The following is a 17,237-nucleotide window of genomic DNA, read 5'->3' on the forward strand; positions in this document are numbered from 1 at the left end:
AAAATAATTGTCAGTTGCAACCCATGTCTATGTTCCTTTCCCAGGTTCTTCTTCCCTATCCTGTGAGCACTATGGCAGCCCGCAGCAGGAGGTGACTGCCACGATGAGGAGGAACGACAATTACCTGCCGGTCCCTGGCGAAGAGAAGAGCCCGGATGTGGACTTTGTCAACACCAAGGACACAAGCGATGAGTCCATAGTAAGACGCTACATCCATGTTATCATTCCAGTGCTACTGTGTTTCGGTGTAGAGCGACAGCTGAGGGCAGTGACTGCTGATCAGTAAAATGTTTTGCCACGAGAAAAACTAAACAAGGCAAAAAGAAAAAGTGAAATATTATTAAAATATCAAAGCCAAGACTATATGGATGGATAGGGGCCTGCTGCACATTAATGCCCCTTTCAGAGAGTTTCTGTGTGGGTACCTGTGTTGTAGACGTGCTAGCATCTCTACTACGAGACACTCAGCTGCTGTGCGTTTGTAAGTCTCAGTACAAAAACGTAGCTCAGCTGTTTATCGCGGTTAAGTTAATGTTACTGTTTTATAAGCCGTACATATCTAGTGAAGCTCTGCCACTGAGGAGAAATAGATCTCTTGTTCATGTAAAACATGGCTGTCTTCTTAACCTTAGGCTACGTTACGAGGCTTAATTAGAACTAAAGCTGTCCAAATGCTTCAGAGTTGCAGTTCTGAGAATAAAATGCAGCGTTTTTTGTGTCATTATACGGCTTAGGCGCATCACCTAAGCTTTTTTGGGCATCGCCTAAGTATATGAACGTAAAAACAATGTGGAGAGCATCTGGACAACTTCCTGTTTGGTGCTGGAGGGAGCATCCATTGGTTGTCGTCAATGTTCACATGATTTAACTTCACTACCAAGACATCAAACTTAAGATAATATCGTAACATCACATGATTGATTTTGTGGGAACGTCAAGACGGGTAAAAGACTGACTGGGACTGAGTTTTATGAAATTTGTCTGCAACCATGGATTTGTTTGCGCGATGACATACCTGGAATGCAAATGAGCATATGACATCATTAGCACCTAAGCGCTTCAAAAACCCAGGGAAACCCCTGCATACAGTTTATTACATGCCTTACATGTAGCTTCTTATAGTATTAGCAGTCCATGAAGGTTCTATATATACTTGGGTCCTGTGTGTAGAAAAGTAAGTGATGATGCTCCTATCATGAGAAATAAATGAATTTCCCTGCTTGGACAGGTAGTCTTGTAAGAAGTAGTTAGGATCCAAGGGGTGCTGTTAAGGCACATTTTAATTTAAACCTAGTGTCAGTGAGGGAAAAGTATTCATTAAAATTTTGTTGATACATACTGTAACCACAGTCCGTGTGCTGAAGCAACATTTACACACATGTGTACCTGCTTTCACAGCAATGTGGCAAACAATAAAATGATGATTTCCTTTTAGAAAACTTCATTTGATAGCAAATGTATCTTTAAAGGTACACCGTGTAGTGTGTAGTATTTTATTAGCTAAAATCAATGTCTTCATTCATAAATATGTCCTCATTGGTGTAAAATGACCTCTGCCAATGATCTGACTTATCGTAAGCGAAGAATTTCTTATATCTCAATGTATTTACATTGGACGGGCAAGTCCAAGGAGGCTTCCATGTCGTTCCGCCATTTTGGAGAACTCTAATCGCTGAGAGGGACATAAAGCCCTAGCCTACCTGTCTAGCTGATCCACAATGCGTTCTCGTTCAGAGCCAGCGTCACGTGACTGACACCAGCTGAAACGGAGAAGGAGATCAGTGAGAGGCACTCGTCACTGCCCCGGCAACATTTGAAAGCCTGCGCTGCACTTTAGTTCATAATGGAGGATCAGACTTATGCCGAGCCACAGGAGAAGGAATCCTCGTCGCCAAAAAAGCGAAAATTGGAAGACATGTTGTCATAGCTTCTTGGTACATAACGGCTACCGTAGTTGCAACACGCATTTGAAAAAGTGAGGCGCTAGAGAGCACAGTTTGTTTGAATGCAAAATACAATTTCACCGCTAAATGGGAGAAATTCCTACACAGTGTACCTTTTTAAGTCTATCGAATCCATGTTGTTCACTCTTGACAAGAGCTTTGTTGTGTTATGAGGACTGATAAAAGTTCAGGATCACAAACAGTTGGGCCAAAACAGGCTCTACCTGTTACCTCTGACTTGAGATTATGTTTTATCACCGGGCGGCACACAGTTACCATGGCGCCGGAAACAAGCGATTGTTATGGAAAAACTCGGTAACAGCTCGACTCATATTCACATCAGGAAGAAGGTTCAGGAGACTTTGGTGACTTACACAGAAGCATTTAATGAACTTTGATTGAGGAGATTTAGGATTTAACCGTACAGTTAACCACGATCTATTATTGTGTAGTGCCATCCTAATTCTGAAGGGTCTGTCTATTTCACACTTACCTTTCTTTATTCTGCTCATGGAAACAGACGCATTTTTAATCCAACCATAAATTACTCGCTTTATTACATTACATATCCATGATCGGGAAGGAGCTGGATGAAGACAAAAAAAATCTTCTTTTACCAGCTCGTTGTTCATATGAGAAAACGAGCAAAAATAGATAACACTGAAGGGGGCCATTAACAGTCCATTTTAGAGAGAAGAGCAAGTTAAAAAAAAAAATCAAAAAAAATCAAAAGCCATTTAGAGTAACTCAACATAAACCAATTTCAAAAAATTATAATCTGGCAACTTCAAATTGTCTAATTTTTATTTTCATATACATTTTCTTGAACTGAAAGATATTGATACTACCCTTTAAATCATTAACCAAGGAATTTAAAGTTGTTTTTTTTGCATACTGATGTTTAAAATCAAATTTCCTTCTACGATCCTCATTTTCAGAAATAAAAAATACGTCTCCTGCTGAAGCTGTCAAGTTTGGGTCATGCAAAGATATTAATGGCGCCATAACACAGGCACCACCAACACAGATACTCACCCTAATCCTGTTGTTCTGCAAGTTCAGTCTATCTCTCTCTGGAAAATAGGCTACGGTGTTTGTGAAGCCCCTGACCTTGTTTCCGCCTACGGTACCTTTTTGAAGGGATATGGATCCGGAACACTACATTCCCTTATCATGTAGCATCTTAGACCCTTTCAATCTCTAGAGACATACAATCATACTTGAACACAGGACAGGTTTAATGATGGAGTATGGCCGAATAGATCTCGTCCCCTCACCTGTGCTCTAGGAGTGACGTCATCTTACCTAAGTTTACCCCCTTGTCTTATCTTACCACAACATGGTGGTTTTAGAAATTCCACATCAGTGTTGCTCTGTGGCTCAGGTATATTGTGCACAGTTGAGTAGGGATGCACCGAATCCAGATTTTTGGGGTTTGGCCGAATACCAAATCCACTGGTTAAGATTCTGAAACCGAATACCGAATCCTACTCCCATCCTCAGTCCATTAACACAGTAAACACATTAATGAAGTAAACAACGTCCACAGCAGTGTATTTTTCATTTTATTTTATTTTAACTGTAAAAATTGTCTGTTTAACACAAGTTTTTAGCTGTGACTGTCCTTCCTTTGCTGTACCTGAAGTTGCTGCATTTTGGCTGCTGTCTGTAGATTCCTTCATGCACAACTCGTATTCTTTCGGATGTTTCCTACGCAAATGTTTTAACAGCGCCGATGTTGTGTATTGTTTAGGGTGCTCGCCACCACGAATTCAAATCTGCATTGCAAATTGAACATGTAGCTGGACTTGAATGGCCTTTTGACTGAAAGTACTACCAAACACTTTTTCTGCTCACGAGTTCCTTTTTCACTTTCTCACAGCCAACTGCATTGAACGCTCCACCTACGTAAACACCTTTTTTTAGAAAAAAATTCTAAGGTTCGGCAGAAACCGAACCCCGTCAAAAAGCCCAATATTTGGACGAATCCGAACCCTAATCCTGGATTCGGTGCATCCCTACAGTAGAGTTCTGCATGTGCACCTGAAGAGCTAGGAACACACAAGCATGACTCAAAACACGCAAAGGTAAGTTCAAAAATAGAAAAGATTGATTCCAAACAGACAGGGGTCAATAACTAGAGAGAGAGAGAGAGACAGAGAGAGACAGAGAGAGGCAAACTAACCAGGCCTAGGAAGTCAGAACTGGGTGCAGTAATCAGGGTCAGGATAACGAGGAACAACACTGAAATGCAAATGCAACGCAAAAGACAATCTGGCAAAGGGCAAGTGAAATGGGAAGCAGGTGAGTGAATGGGTGGAGCTGGTCAGGTGGGAGAATAGGCAGGAGCGGGGTTACTGGAGGACAGGAGAGAGTGACAGTAGCTGTGTTCCAAACCGCTCCCACATTCACTCACTCGCTATTCCCTATATAGTGTTTAATTAAATAGTGAACTATATAAGGGAACGAACAAACAAGATTTCGGACACTCACTGAAAACACATCGTTGCGTGACTTGCGTCAGGAGATGCGCCCGTTATTTGTGTGACGGAGGCGGGCGCGACCCAGCATCACGTAAACAAACTGAAACTAAAATACTTCTAATACGTCCCTGAAACAAACCCAGCACCCAGGAGGAAAGTAAAAGGTTGTGTATATATATTGCATGTTACATTTGCTGTTTAGAAACGAAAGTCTGCTTCATTTTGGTATACGGCAGTGCTTGAAGTGAAAAAAAAAAAAAAAAAAAAATGTGGTCAAAAATGAATGATGCTGTCTGGCCAGCAAGTGACGGGGTGCTGCTACATGTTTTGCAGCCCAGTTTGTTATCTTTAAAGCAAAAAAAATCATTTGGTCAAGGGACCAAATGATTCCCACGAACAGCTGGCTCGGTCAGGCCATCATGTCAGGCCATCCATGTGTTTCGTTACTCACGTTCTTGTTGACGTCGGTGCCATTGATTAAGGTAACGTTAAGGTTGGTAGCTGCAGACTCCCCATTAACGCTAGCTGTTCCGCTCACATCAACGTTGACGTTAGTTTGAAGCTCGTGAATCGTACGTGATGTTTCTGGTTGGACTTGGAGCTCTGTTGACATGTCTGTCTCCGGCACACGCGTTCTTTTAGTACCTTTCTGAAGCCGGGCCAACATAACGACTTACAAACTCAACACACTTCTTTTTAGTTTCTAGGTTTTCAGCAGTGAAAAATCTGTTACGGTCAGGCCGCAGGCATCTTTTTCGAACTAGCGTCCGTGGAGAAGCGAACTTCTGATAGGGTGGGCCGACTGATTGCCTTTACGTGATTCGTCCAGATCTGAAGGTAAGTCACATAGTGCCCTCTGGGTAGTGTAGTTTATGTAACGTTATGGTCATTACCAATCTTTCTGGTAGAGTACTGGCTGCATGTGAGAAGTAGTGGTACGCGAGAAAAAGGGCAGGTACGCCTAAGAGTAAAATGTATAAATGCCGGTACTGCGTACTGGTGAGTACTGGCCCACTTAGAGCACTGGTATACGGGAGTAAAATGTAGGGTACATCGTATGTACACCCAAAATAGCAGTGCATTGTTGGTGATTTATAGTAGACTATATAGTGAATGAAATTTACCGCAGAGAATTCGCACACCACTACAAAGTGGCAAACACTCATATAGTGCACTATGTCCTTGATAGGGAACAGTTTTGAACACAGCTAATGACAACGTTTACATGCACATAATATTCCGGGTTTTGCCCTTATTCCAACAACGACGATATTCCGACTCAGCTGTACATGGCTAAAGAAAGTTAATCGTCCACTAATATTCCTGTTTACATGTAGCCGTACAAAATAGGATTTTTTCAAAAGTGTTCCAGCGCTGGCGGACTTGTTGGACCATGCGAACACACATCGTTATAAAAACCTGTTGATATCTAAGTCTTTCATAATGTCCAAAAGTAGCTGTGTTTCTCCTTCTTTTCTTTTGGTCATGCATCTCTATCGCAGCCCTGCAAACTGTTGGCTGGTTGGTAGTGTGTACAACAACCATGGCGACGCACAGAGCTGACCACAAGCCGAAAACAGGAAAGAGGTTGTAAACGTTCACAAATTGCGGTAGAAACACAGATTGAGACACATATTCCCAATGCGCTGTACACATGTCCAAAGAATGCTTCTAAAACCCGAATTATACCAGCATATCAAACTTCTTGTGTCTTAATCGGAAAATGCTATATTCGGAAAAAGGTCTTATTCGGAATATCCAAACCGAATATTCTGTTTACATGACCTGTATCAAATTCGGGAATATTGTCATAATGGGAATAATAGTGGAATATTGGTGGGCATGTAAATGTACACAGTGAAAGGACAGACAGAATGATATAGTTTCCCAGGAAGGAGTTACACAGTGACATTTGTATATTTGCTCTTCTGCTGTGGATAACACAGCAGTGATCAGGCCAACTCTACAGCTTTTGCATGTGCTTTTATAATCAGCCAGTGTCAGGGGGAACACGAAGTGATTTGTTTTACAAAATATTAAAATGAAAAGGAGCTCTTTTTTTCTGTTGAGCTTGAGCAGCAGTGAACAGACTGTGGAGAGAGCAGCACTTAAAGTGGCACTTGAGCTGAAGGCTATTCCTCCAGCTCAGCACCAATCTTTAATCAGACCGCATTTTCACTGTCATTACAAGCAACACGAGAGATCATTAATACTGGAGAACAAAGGTCTAGGAAATGAAACAAAACTAGACCGTGTTCATTAAACCTCACAGTACAAGTTGTTACGAGAGGACTTTCAGGAAGAGTATGGCTAGTTTTTTATAAGGGTCAGAACTGACACATGAGGGGGCGTGGTGTGTGACGCTGATTTAACCCGGCACAAGCGGCAGGTGGGAGAGATTTATTTAGAGATTCATTCAGGAAGAAAAAAGCACAGGCCCTGAAAGCTCAACATAATATTAACAACAATAATACATTTATGTTATATAGCGCTTTTAAAAAGGTATTGGGCGCCTGGGTAGCTCACCTGGTGGAGTGCATGCTCATATAAAGAGGCTCAGTCCTCAGTTCAGCGGCCACGGGTTCAACTCCGACCTGCGGCCCTTTGCAGCATGTCATTCCCCCCTCTCTCTCTCCCCCCTTTCAAGTCTAAGCTGTACTGTCAGAAATAAAGGCCTACAATGCCAAAAAATAAAAAAATAAAATAAATAAAGACACTTTACAAGGTGAAAAACAACAGCATGATCAGTATAAAAATATCAACACGCTGCAAACTAAAAAAAAAACACATGCAAATAGACACAACACATGCAAATGAAGAGACAAATTTACCAACTTGCGCAACATTTACAAAAGCTCTTCACCAATTACAAAGAAAAAAGAAATATGAGCATGACAATACATAAATTGGTGTCTTGGGATAATACAATAATTCAGATCAATCAGCTGTAACCATAACAAACTGTTTTAAAAAAAGAAAAAAAGAATAATTAATCATGATCTTGGGATGACAGCACAACACATTTTATAAGTGGGACTAAATAATAATTCCGTCCTGATTTGGTCCAAACAGGAAAGCAGCACAATTTATTGTAATATGTGGTCAAGACACTAATCATGTGGTAGGAATAAGGCTTAGGGGAAGTTTTGGTCCCAAATGTAATCCATAATGAATGGTGCTTCCTCTTTTCCTCTAGTGGGAAGAAGTATTTTAAAGGGTCGGTTTCTCACTTACCTCTTGTGGTATTTAGCTTTGGAAATACTTTCTGCCTAATAAACAGTCACTGTGAGAATTATCCAGAGATACAAGTTGTTTACGGGCAGACATGTAGCTGTTCCATTTTTTTTTATTATTATTTTTAAAATGTCGTGATTGTGTTGTAGTGTACAGATATCTTAAAACGTGGACAAATTAAACTAAAACTATCTAGAGGTACAGTAAGGGAGAAAATGTGTTATTTTGTGATTTGGGTGAACCGACCCTTTAAGTTACCATTGTCCTCCTGTCTAGCTGTCATTTGAAGCCTTCAACGTGCAAAAATGTGTTCCAGCTGCTACATACAGTATACTGCTGCTGTGAAAAATATTATTGACTTAAAAAAAACTGCTGGGTTGTCTCAGCCTTCAGCTTATTATTGCTCAGAAATGTGTGTTTGTGTGGGTGGCTGTGTGCATGTGGAAGCCCAGAGGAGAGGAGAGCCTCATTTCCCGGTGGCTTAGTGAGAAAAGAGTTCCTATTGGTGAGTGATGCATACACCACCACATCCTCATGTGCCCTCTGAGAAGCCACCTCTGACCCTTGCAGCTATGACTACTTCCTGTTGAGAGAGAACTGAAGGTGTGTGTGTGTGTGTGTGTGTGTGTGTGTGTGTGTGTGTGTGTGTGTGTGTGTGTGTGTGTGTGTGTGTGTGTGTGTGTGTGTGTGTGTGTGTGTGTGTGTGTGTGTGTGTGTGTGTGTGTGTGTGTGTGTGTGCACGCGGATGAGGCAGGGGGCTATATACAGTAATACATAATATAGACACACATTTGCACGCACCAGCAACACATGATACTTGTTATCACACACACACTCACACGCACAAACTGTTCTGTACCGTGGGTTGGTGGCTGTAAAGAGAAAAAGCTGTTCATTTCAGTACTAGTTTCAGTATTAGTTTTCTCTTTCATTGTTGAGCCAAGACCATGAAGGCAATTCAGCCTGCATTCATGACTCTTTTATTGACAGCACGCTGTCTGATCTACAACATGTATTGCCATGTGATTGTCTCTCTGTCTTCATGTAAACATCAGTGTTGGCTATCAGCTGCTTTTAATGCTGTCAACAATTCCTTCACAGTATGTGATGTCTTCAGACTCCCATATCTCTCTCATTGTCTCAATATGTCGATATTATATTGATATCGTGATATGAGACTAGATATCGTCTTAGATTTTGGATATCTTAATATCGTATTATGGCGTAAGTGTTGTCTTTTCCTGGTTTTAAAGGCTGCATTACAGTAAAGTGATGTCATTTTCTGAACTTACCAGACTGTTGTAACTGTTCTATTATTTGCCTTTACCTACTTAGTCGATATATATCCACATTACTAATCTCATTGTGTAAATATTTTGTGAAAGCACCAATAGTGTACACTACAATATCGTTGCGGTATCGATATCGAGGTATTTGGTAAAAAATATCGTGATATTTGATTTTCTCCATATCGCCCAGCCCTAGTCACTTCATAAGGTACACCTGTGTAGCACTGGGGCTAGTCTGGATCAATGGAAGTACATAAAAAGCCTGACGTCGGTCACCTTCTGCTTTGTGTGTTGCCGTTCGAGAATTTAATGTCCTTAATTTACTTGCTTGGAAGCTCTTGGGGCAACTTAGTCTATATCAATTCATTTAGAGGATAGTTAGAAGATCCACCGGATGTCCCTCATTTTCGGCCAGATGACCTTCCTCTTTCTTTGTGCTGGTGTTCTAAACTCTGGTGGATTTGTGAGGATTATGGTTTACTGCTCCTCAGATCTATGCCGGGTAAATCCAGACAGCTAGCTAGACTATCAGTCCAATCTGGGTTTTCTGTTCCATGACTAAAACTACTTTTGAACGTACACGTTCCACCAAAACAAGTTCCTTCCCGAGGCTATTTTGTAGAAGCACTGCTTAACGCCCCCCAAGATGATTGTGATTGGTTTAAAGAAATGTCAATAAACCAGAGCACGTTTTTTCTCCCATCCCAAAATGCTGTGTGTACTAACCAGACCTTCCTCCGCAGCGCTGTGGAGGAAACATTATCTCTATTTCTGTATTTACTTTCTCCTAACTGCTTAAACAAACAACTTGTATCTGTCTTTTAATTTGATTTACTTTACAACAGAGCTGCTAGCATGGCTGGAAACTAATTTAGTTTAAACACAAAATTATATGGAAGACGATCTGTAGCACATATTTTTATTTTTAGAATTAAGTGTTTGTACAAGCCCGCAGTTGTTTATACTCTATTTTAATGTCTATGTTCTATTTTCCCATCCACAGTGACACAATTTCCACCCAGGCATCATACATTCTCATGTAATGTAATCAAAACAAATATTTATCTGTTAGTTTATACAGTGTGATAAACAGCTAGCCTTTTGTACTTATGTCAACTTGCCGGGGGTCAGTGGAAGTAGCTAAGGATCTGAGTGTGTGTGACAGATTGGGTTGGGGTTCTGTCAGATGGCCTGCAGAAAGTGTGTTGCTATAATCTCAGCGAGCGCACACACACACACACACACACACACACACACACACACACACACAGGGTTACAGGTACAAATACCCTAGAGTTTAATTCTTTTTTCTTTAGAATTACGTGAGATAAGATCAGAAAATCAGTCATGAAAATAAAAATGCAACAAAATGATCCCAAAGATGGTTTCTGTCATTTTTGGTAGTTCTTGTCACGCTGATGTCTGTTCAAGTGTTTTTTTTTTTTTATTCGTTTGTTTTTTATTAGTTTCATTTTATTAATTTGATGCTTTAAAAACTGGGTGAAACGTCATGATTGACAGCTTGACAGCTTGACAGGATGAATACTCGTGATTGGTCTGGCGGGTGTAAGGGGTGGGACTTTGTTACCCCAGCTCCACCGCCTGATCACTACTACGCACACTCTGGCTCCAAAATGACAAGATGGTTGCGCCTGTATACACGGGATATTTTGGCTTCACTTTTGTACAATGGGAAGAAGTGGAGACATCTTTATATACAGTCTATGGGATGATCTTGTTTCCTTGGCTTTCTTTTGCCTTATGCCTCACCTCCTCAATACTATATATCGCTACACGCAAGCGGAAAATCAACCAGTAACATCAGTAGGCAATAATCTATTATGGTCTGTCACTGCATCGATGCAGAATTGTCCACATCTGCATCGATGCAATAATTAATTTCAACGCCCCTAGTTCATTGTAATTAAGGCCTCATTGATGGGTTCCTAATAGTTTATGGACAGCAATGGATCTCTATGGCACAGAGGATTAAGATATGTTAGTGTTGCACACACAGCAGGTTAAGGGCATGTGTTTATACTAAAAAAATTAAATCTTCAACTACCTGGTTTACAGTATGGTTTTTCTTAGTGAAAATGCAACGTATGAGGTGACATTTGTGCAGAGATACTAACATGTACAGTATAGGGCTTTATAATCCACAGCGATATGAACACAACAAGACCTTTCATTTAATGCAGTTGGGGAATGCAAAACATAAATAGACAGCACAAGATGCGTATTACTTTTAGACACTACTGACTAAGTAAGTTTAATATTTCATGAAATGGTCAACTACATGGTTCAGCTGGAGAAGCACGTGTTTGTTGTATGTTGTGTATGATGTGCACGATGTTATCTCTACTGGCCTTCTCCTCTGAATAGCTTTGGGGACAGTAAGTGGTGCTACGTTGCAGTGTGAAAGTGTATGGTGCCCAGGAGTGCATAAGTTAACTAGAAGCTATCTATCTATCTATCTATCTATTTATCGAGAAGTCCCCATCTGCAAAATCTGAATAAAAGTGAGTCCTCTCACCATATATATAAGTACTGCAGAGATCGTTGAGCTTGTAGTATTTTGTATGTATTTGATAAATTATGAATAGAAAATATCAACAAATGACAGATGATATATTATTATAATAAATAAATCAATTAGACCTACCTTTACCAGCTGCAACATTAAAACCATACATACGTTAGTCTATCAAATTATGGATTATTATCCAATAATATGACATAAATTATTCGGAAATGCGCCATTCTGCATAATGAGTACTTTTACATTTGGTACTTTAAGTATGTTTTGATGCTCATACTTTTGTACTTGAGAAAAGGTTTGAATGCAGGACTTTAATATTTCTATGCTGTGGTATTACTTCTTTTACTTGAGTAAATGATCTGAGTACTTCTGCCACCCCTGCTTATTTTTAAGAAGTAATTAATGTTTATATACATATACAGTAATCTATGATATTTTGTCTCTTTGTTTCTTGCTTCTAGCCAATGAAAAATCGTTATGCGGATGATGGCTCACTTCGGTATCCACGGCAAGGCCCTTACTTCTCCGATGGGCAGCGGCGGGTGGACTACGTGCTCACCTACCAGATCCAGAAGCCCAACAGCATCCGGCGCCAGTCGTCCAGGTTTGGCGACAACAACTTCATCCAACGGTTTTGGCGCAGCCTGAACATTAGAAGCCGACGCGCCGACGCGCAGCCAAAGGAAGACCCGGAGATCGCCGCCCAGGAGCAACAGACTGACTATCATGAAGATGACAAGCGCTTTAGGCGGGAGGAGTTTGAGGAAAACATCCGAGAGACGGGGCTGGAGCTGGAAATGGACGAAAGGGTGAGAGCTTAATGTGATGTGGTATTTTGACGATTTACCTTTTTAGGTATTGTTGCTACGCCTTTCAAGCTGAAGAGCGATGTGACAGTTACTGAGGCTTCCTATCGCTTTCTCATCAAAAGCCAACTCCTTTTATGCCTTCCCCTCGATAACCCCCGCGTTTACTATGCCCTCTTCTGCCGTACAGCAACACCAGTTATTGTCAGCGGAGCGGATGTTTTGGTCTATGTTAAAAGGAGTTATTTCAGATACTACCCTGTCTGTGTCTAGTTTATTAGAGAGACACACACGCCCGTACTAAAGGGCCCTCACCCGGGTCAGGGAACCCGGAGGCGAGGCAAGAGGCTTCAATTACCACCCTTGATGTCCCCAACTCACGGGCTCTTATCCCCCTGTATATGAAAAGCACTGCCCAAGGGGACCTTTACAAACAAATGATTTTTCATAAGTACTCACGGTTTAAGGCCGCTCCTCCCAGGATCACCGAAGGTCCCTTCCTTTCCGAAGGACGCCCTCTAGCCTTCTTTGGTCGCCGCGCCGAGAGGCCAAGTGCTCGGGGGCTCTGACCAGCCGAGCGGGTAGGGAGATGCACTTTGCTAGGAGATAACAGGAGGTCTGACTGTCAAAATCGGTCTCCGCCAGGCCGCAACTCGCCACGGGTGGTTAAAGAGGAGTCTGAGCTGCCCCCTGTGGGGGTGTCCCCCGCCCGTACAGCAGGGGTGGAGGAAAAAATAGAGTCTTCCCAAAAAGGCAAAAAAAAGTCCCGGGTTTTTGGTTCCCTAGCTCAACACGAGCTCAGGTATTTTTATTTTATATGAAGCAGAGAAAACAAAAACAAATAAGCTAAGTTGAATAAAAATGAAAATGAACAAAGCCCTGAACCTAGTAGATTTGGTGAAATATCCCTCTAAATGCTGAAGTACTAAAACCCTCACGTCCGAAGAGCAAGGTGCCCTAACCACATAAGAAATTTCTGCCGGCAAAAGTGGTTCACTGGTTCACTCCCCCAGATGCATTACATACAAGCCAAAAGGCACGTAGACAAAAGTCAGAAGGCACGTAGAGGAATATGCTAACGCAAATACGAGCCAAAAGTCACGTAGACAAAAGACAGAAGGCACGTAGAGGAATATGCTAATGCTAATACGAGCCAAAAGTCATGTAGACAAAAGTAAGAAGTAACAGAAACAGAAAGATGTGCCATCTCTATACATTACAAAAGCTACAGGATCAGTGACCCTCGCATGAACTTCCCCTTGTCCTGCAGCAGTCTCCTACACTCTTTCATTTGAAAGGACACAGTCAAAACCATGATCCATTTATAGTACAATGCTTACCAATACTTTTTATAGCAGTAATATAAGTTTTTAGCTGTTTTGGGGTTAATACACTTCTAAGCAGTAATATAGTTTTAGCTGTTTTGGGGTTTTTAAACTGAACCCTCGTTCAACAAAGCTTTAAATTGTAGCACTGCAGCTATGCAGCTTACTTTGTGAACGGTGGCAAATGTATTACTAGAAGTTTTAGTCCTTTTGTGAGCAAGTAGTTCCTAGTATTTCATTGTAATAGACATGTGCGTGCCGACAGCGGTCATGCGTCTCTGAAGCCAATGTCTATTCTGGTGCTGTCTAGTCCGCAAATTTTCGCCAGTCAATCGCCAATCAGTCTCTATCAGTAGGGCAGACAGGTGTTTGTGATCTGACCAGAGTCGTCTAGTATTGGCTACTTCCGGTTTAGAGCTCCACTGTCTTTAACAGGAATTAAATGATTTAATCGTGTGGCTGCTCCAGACTTTCCAAATGTTATTGGACAAATGGATCAAATTTAGACAGTGAAACCATTCATTTTGTGGGGGTAGTCACGCTAAAAAAAAGTATCCACTGATTCACCGACCGTCTTTTCACCATGTAAGTTAGTACTAAGTAATTTTTTTGGGCATTTTAGGCCTTTTATTTATAGGACAACAGAAGACATGAAAGGGGAGAGAGAGAGAGAGAGTGGGGGGGAATGACATGCAGCAAAGGGCCGCAGGTCTGAGTCAAACCCACGGCCGCTGCGTCGAGGAGCAAACCTCTGTATATGGGCGCACGCATGCTGCCATTTATTAATTTATTTTCACTTCACTCGGCTTCACATCGTGCCTAATGGCTACTATTTTGACCCTTTGTCGCACCTTTACTTATCATCAAGCTGTCATACTTCCTCTTAACTATAATTCCTCCTGCTGCAGGCTGCAGGCATGATGGAGAAATGCAGCAGCAACACAATTCTGAACGGCACTTTTTATTTTCCAAAACTCCCGGACGGCTCGTAGACAAGTCGAAAGCCATATGCACATTGTGTAAAGCCGAAAAAAATATCACCGAAGCACGTCAAGCTTGAGCTACCACCTACGAGCTAAACATAGTACAGTTAGGCAAAGCACTATTTTGGAGAGTGCTACTCGCCGACCTGTTGTTGAAACCAAAGTGCAAAGTGCAAACGCTGTCTCATCAACCGGTGATCACTGGATCAAAATTATTTAGAAGTTACTGCACACTATATTGACTCTGGTAAGTAGGGTTGGTTACCGAAACGTGCCGACCTAAACAGTAGTAACGAGACCGAATAAGAACAAAAATTTTGGTGCCTCGTTTCGGTGCCTGACTTTACACTACACCTGACAGCAGGTAACATTAGCCTACCTTTAGCTAGCAGCTGGATTAAACACGGTTAAAATGCTGACAGCTAACAGTGTAAAGTGTGACTGTATTTCACTGTAGAGGATTCCAACACCGGGACGTAATAGTCTGCTATGCAGCGCAGCAGCTGCCGTTGTCGGAATTAAACAACACAGACGGTGGTTTCACTTAAAACAGGTAGCCTCGTGGTGCATTCATAGTAATTGTAAAATACCCTTTTCCTATCTGGTGGTTGTTTTTGTCGTTCAACAACAATTTACTGGTAAAATAAGTTATTGTTATAGTTATTACATTATTATTAAATCTTTAATTTTGACCATGGCCTTAACAATGAACAAGTTGCTTACTGTTGTTTAGTACCCTTCTTTTTTTCTTTTTTCTTCTTTTGTTTACAGTAAATGAATAATAAACAAATACAAATCTTAAAGTCAAGTTCATAAAGTAACTTTCTTTGCATTCGTTTGATTCCCAATCAAGATACACTAGTAAGAACTGCTTTACATTGTTAATATGTACTTAAAAACAGTTCTGAAATGCAAAATAATAGAATTTTAATCATGTGATAAAACATGCGATTAATCGCGATTAACTATAGAAAATCAGCGATTAATCACGATTAAAAAATGTTATTGTTTGACAGCCCTACTTCAAAGCCTAGCACACTTCCTGGGGGCCAGGCATGCGAGTGAAAAATCATGCCTGAAATGCTTGCTGTCTAGACATGGGGTAACATGAAATTCTTTAGCTGCTTACTGTAACTTCCATACTTGTTTGTATTTTTAAACACTAAGTTTTCACTTATAACCTCACAAGAGAAAAGGCTTTTAGGATTAGCACTACCCCATGAGTTTGGCAAATGTAAAGCCTTCTCTGCTAACCTGTTTAGTTGGAGTTGCAGGAATGGAAACTTCCCCATTTCCAAATAATAGCAGGACAGAGCAGCTAACGTTAGGCTAACCTCGGATAGCATCCAGAATGGGCTTCAACAAACCGTACAAAAATACCACACAGTGGATGTGTAAATTGTAAATGAGGCTTTTTATTGTATATTTGTATTATTGTAACCTCACAAACGGATATGATTGGTTAATGCTGTGCTCACTGTCCTTGGAAGCAATGTGCTAGGTTACTACTGTAGACAGTAAGCTAGTTAGCCGGACTTGCTAATGTGTGCCGCTTATGTTAGAGTTTTGTGTGTTTTTGGTTGAAATGTTGACTTTTTTAGCTAATCAAGACAGACCACTCTACAAACTCTTTAACACAGCTTCATGCACACCACTTTGGGTGGATAACACAAAAGCTCGACAGACCCCCTGTGCCTAGTTATGGTTGCTAAGCTATGATCCTCTTTGGGGAGGGATTAAGCAAGGAATTATTTGTATCCTTTACATTTTGAAAGTTGTTTTGTGGTATTTATGCTCATAGTTAACAGGGAAAGAATGGTTAAGAGAAAGCAGGTATAACATCCAGTAGCTCCCAAGGCTGATTCACGTGACTGATAGTGGAGAACCTGACAGGACCGAGTGGATGTCCTGGGAATTTGAATGTGTGTGTGTGAGAGATTTGAATCGCATTTCCATTTATCTTCGTCCCCCGTCTTGATACCTTTAGAGTTCAAATCTAATACCTTTTTAAATACAGCTGGACAAGCAGGGAAACTCATTACACTGATAATAGCAGAGTGATATATTGATCTGTTTAACAGCTGAATTTAAAAGGTAATAGTGTTGAACTCAAAAGGTATCATGACAGAGGACAAAGATAAATGGAAATGGGATTCAAATCTGCTGGGTACATCCCGACAGCTAGCTATCTGTCCGATCTGACTTTTTGTTGCACGACTAAAACAAGTTTGATACGTTCTACCAAAACAAGTTCCTTCCCGAGGCTATTTTGCAGAGGCGACGCTGCTCCGTCCAGCGCTTAGCGCCGCCCGAGACGATTGTGATTGGTTTAAAGAAATGCCAATAAACCAGCGTTTTTCTCCCATCCCGGAATTCTGTGTGGTCTAGCCAGACCCTCCTCCACAGCGCTGTGAAGGAAGGTCTGACAATGTGAGACTAGCACTCCACTAACTTGAATGTGGAATAAATGATTTAATCATGCAGCTCTTCTAGACTTTCCAAATGTTATCAGACAGAACGGATCAAATTGGGCCAATGGGCATCACGTGATGGCCCCCGGAGGTATAATCTCCCTGTTTGGCATGCTATGTTCAATTTGCTGCAAAGACTGGGACACAGTTACACATATTGA

At 41.2% G+C, this 17,237-nt stretch overlaps 1 protein-coding gene across 4 annotated transcripts in view; it reads left to right on the forward strand.

Moving 5' to 3' along the window:
- The window catches only part of ano1a (anoctamin 1, calcium activated chloride channel a), an 89,827-nt gene that overhangs the window by 17,629 nt on the left and 54,961 nt on the right, over nt 1–17,237 (forward strand). For all 4 annotated transcript variants that reach the window (XM_028582692.1, XM_028582677.1, XM_028582684.1 and 1 more), the window contains exons 2-3: nt 45–199; nt 11,953–12,300. In XM_028582692.1, the coding sequence (XP_028438493.1) occupies nt 104–199; nt 11,953–12,300 (444 nt within the window). In that variant the 5' untranslated portion in view covers nt 45–103. The remainder of the gene's footprint in view (nt 1–44; nt 200–11,952; nt 12,301–17,237) is intronic.

Source organism: Perca flavescens, chromosome 1, assembly GCF_004354835.1.
Source record: "Perca flavescens isolate YP-PL-M2 chromosome 1, PFLA_1.0, whole genome shotgun sequence".
NCBI classification, from domain to species: domain Eukaryota; kingdom Metazoa; phylum Chordata; class Actinopteri; order Perciformes; family Percidae; genus Perca; species Perca flavescens.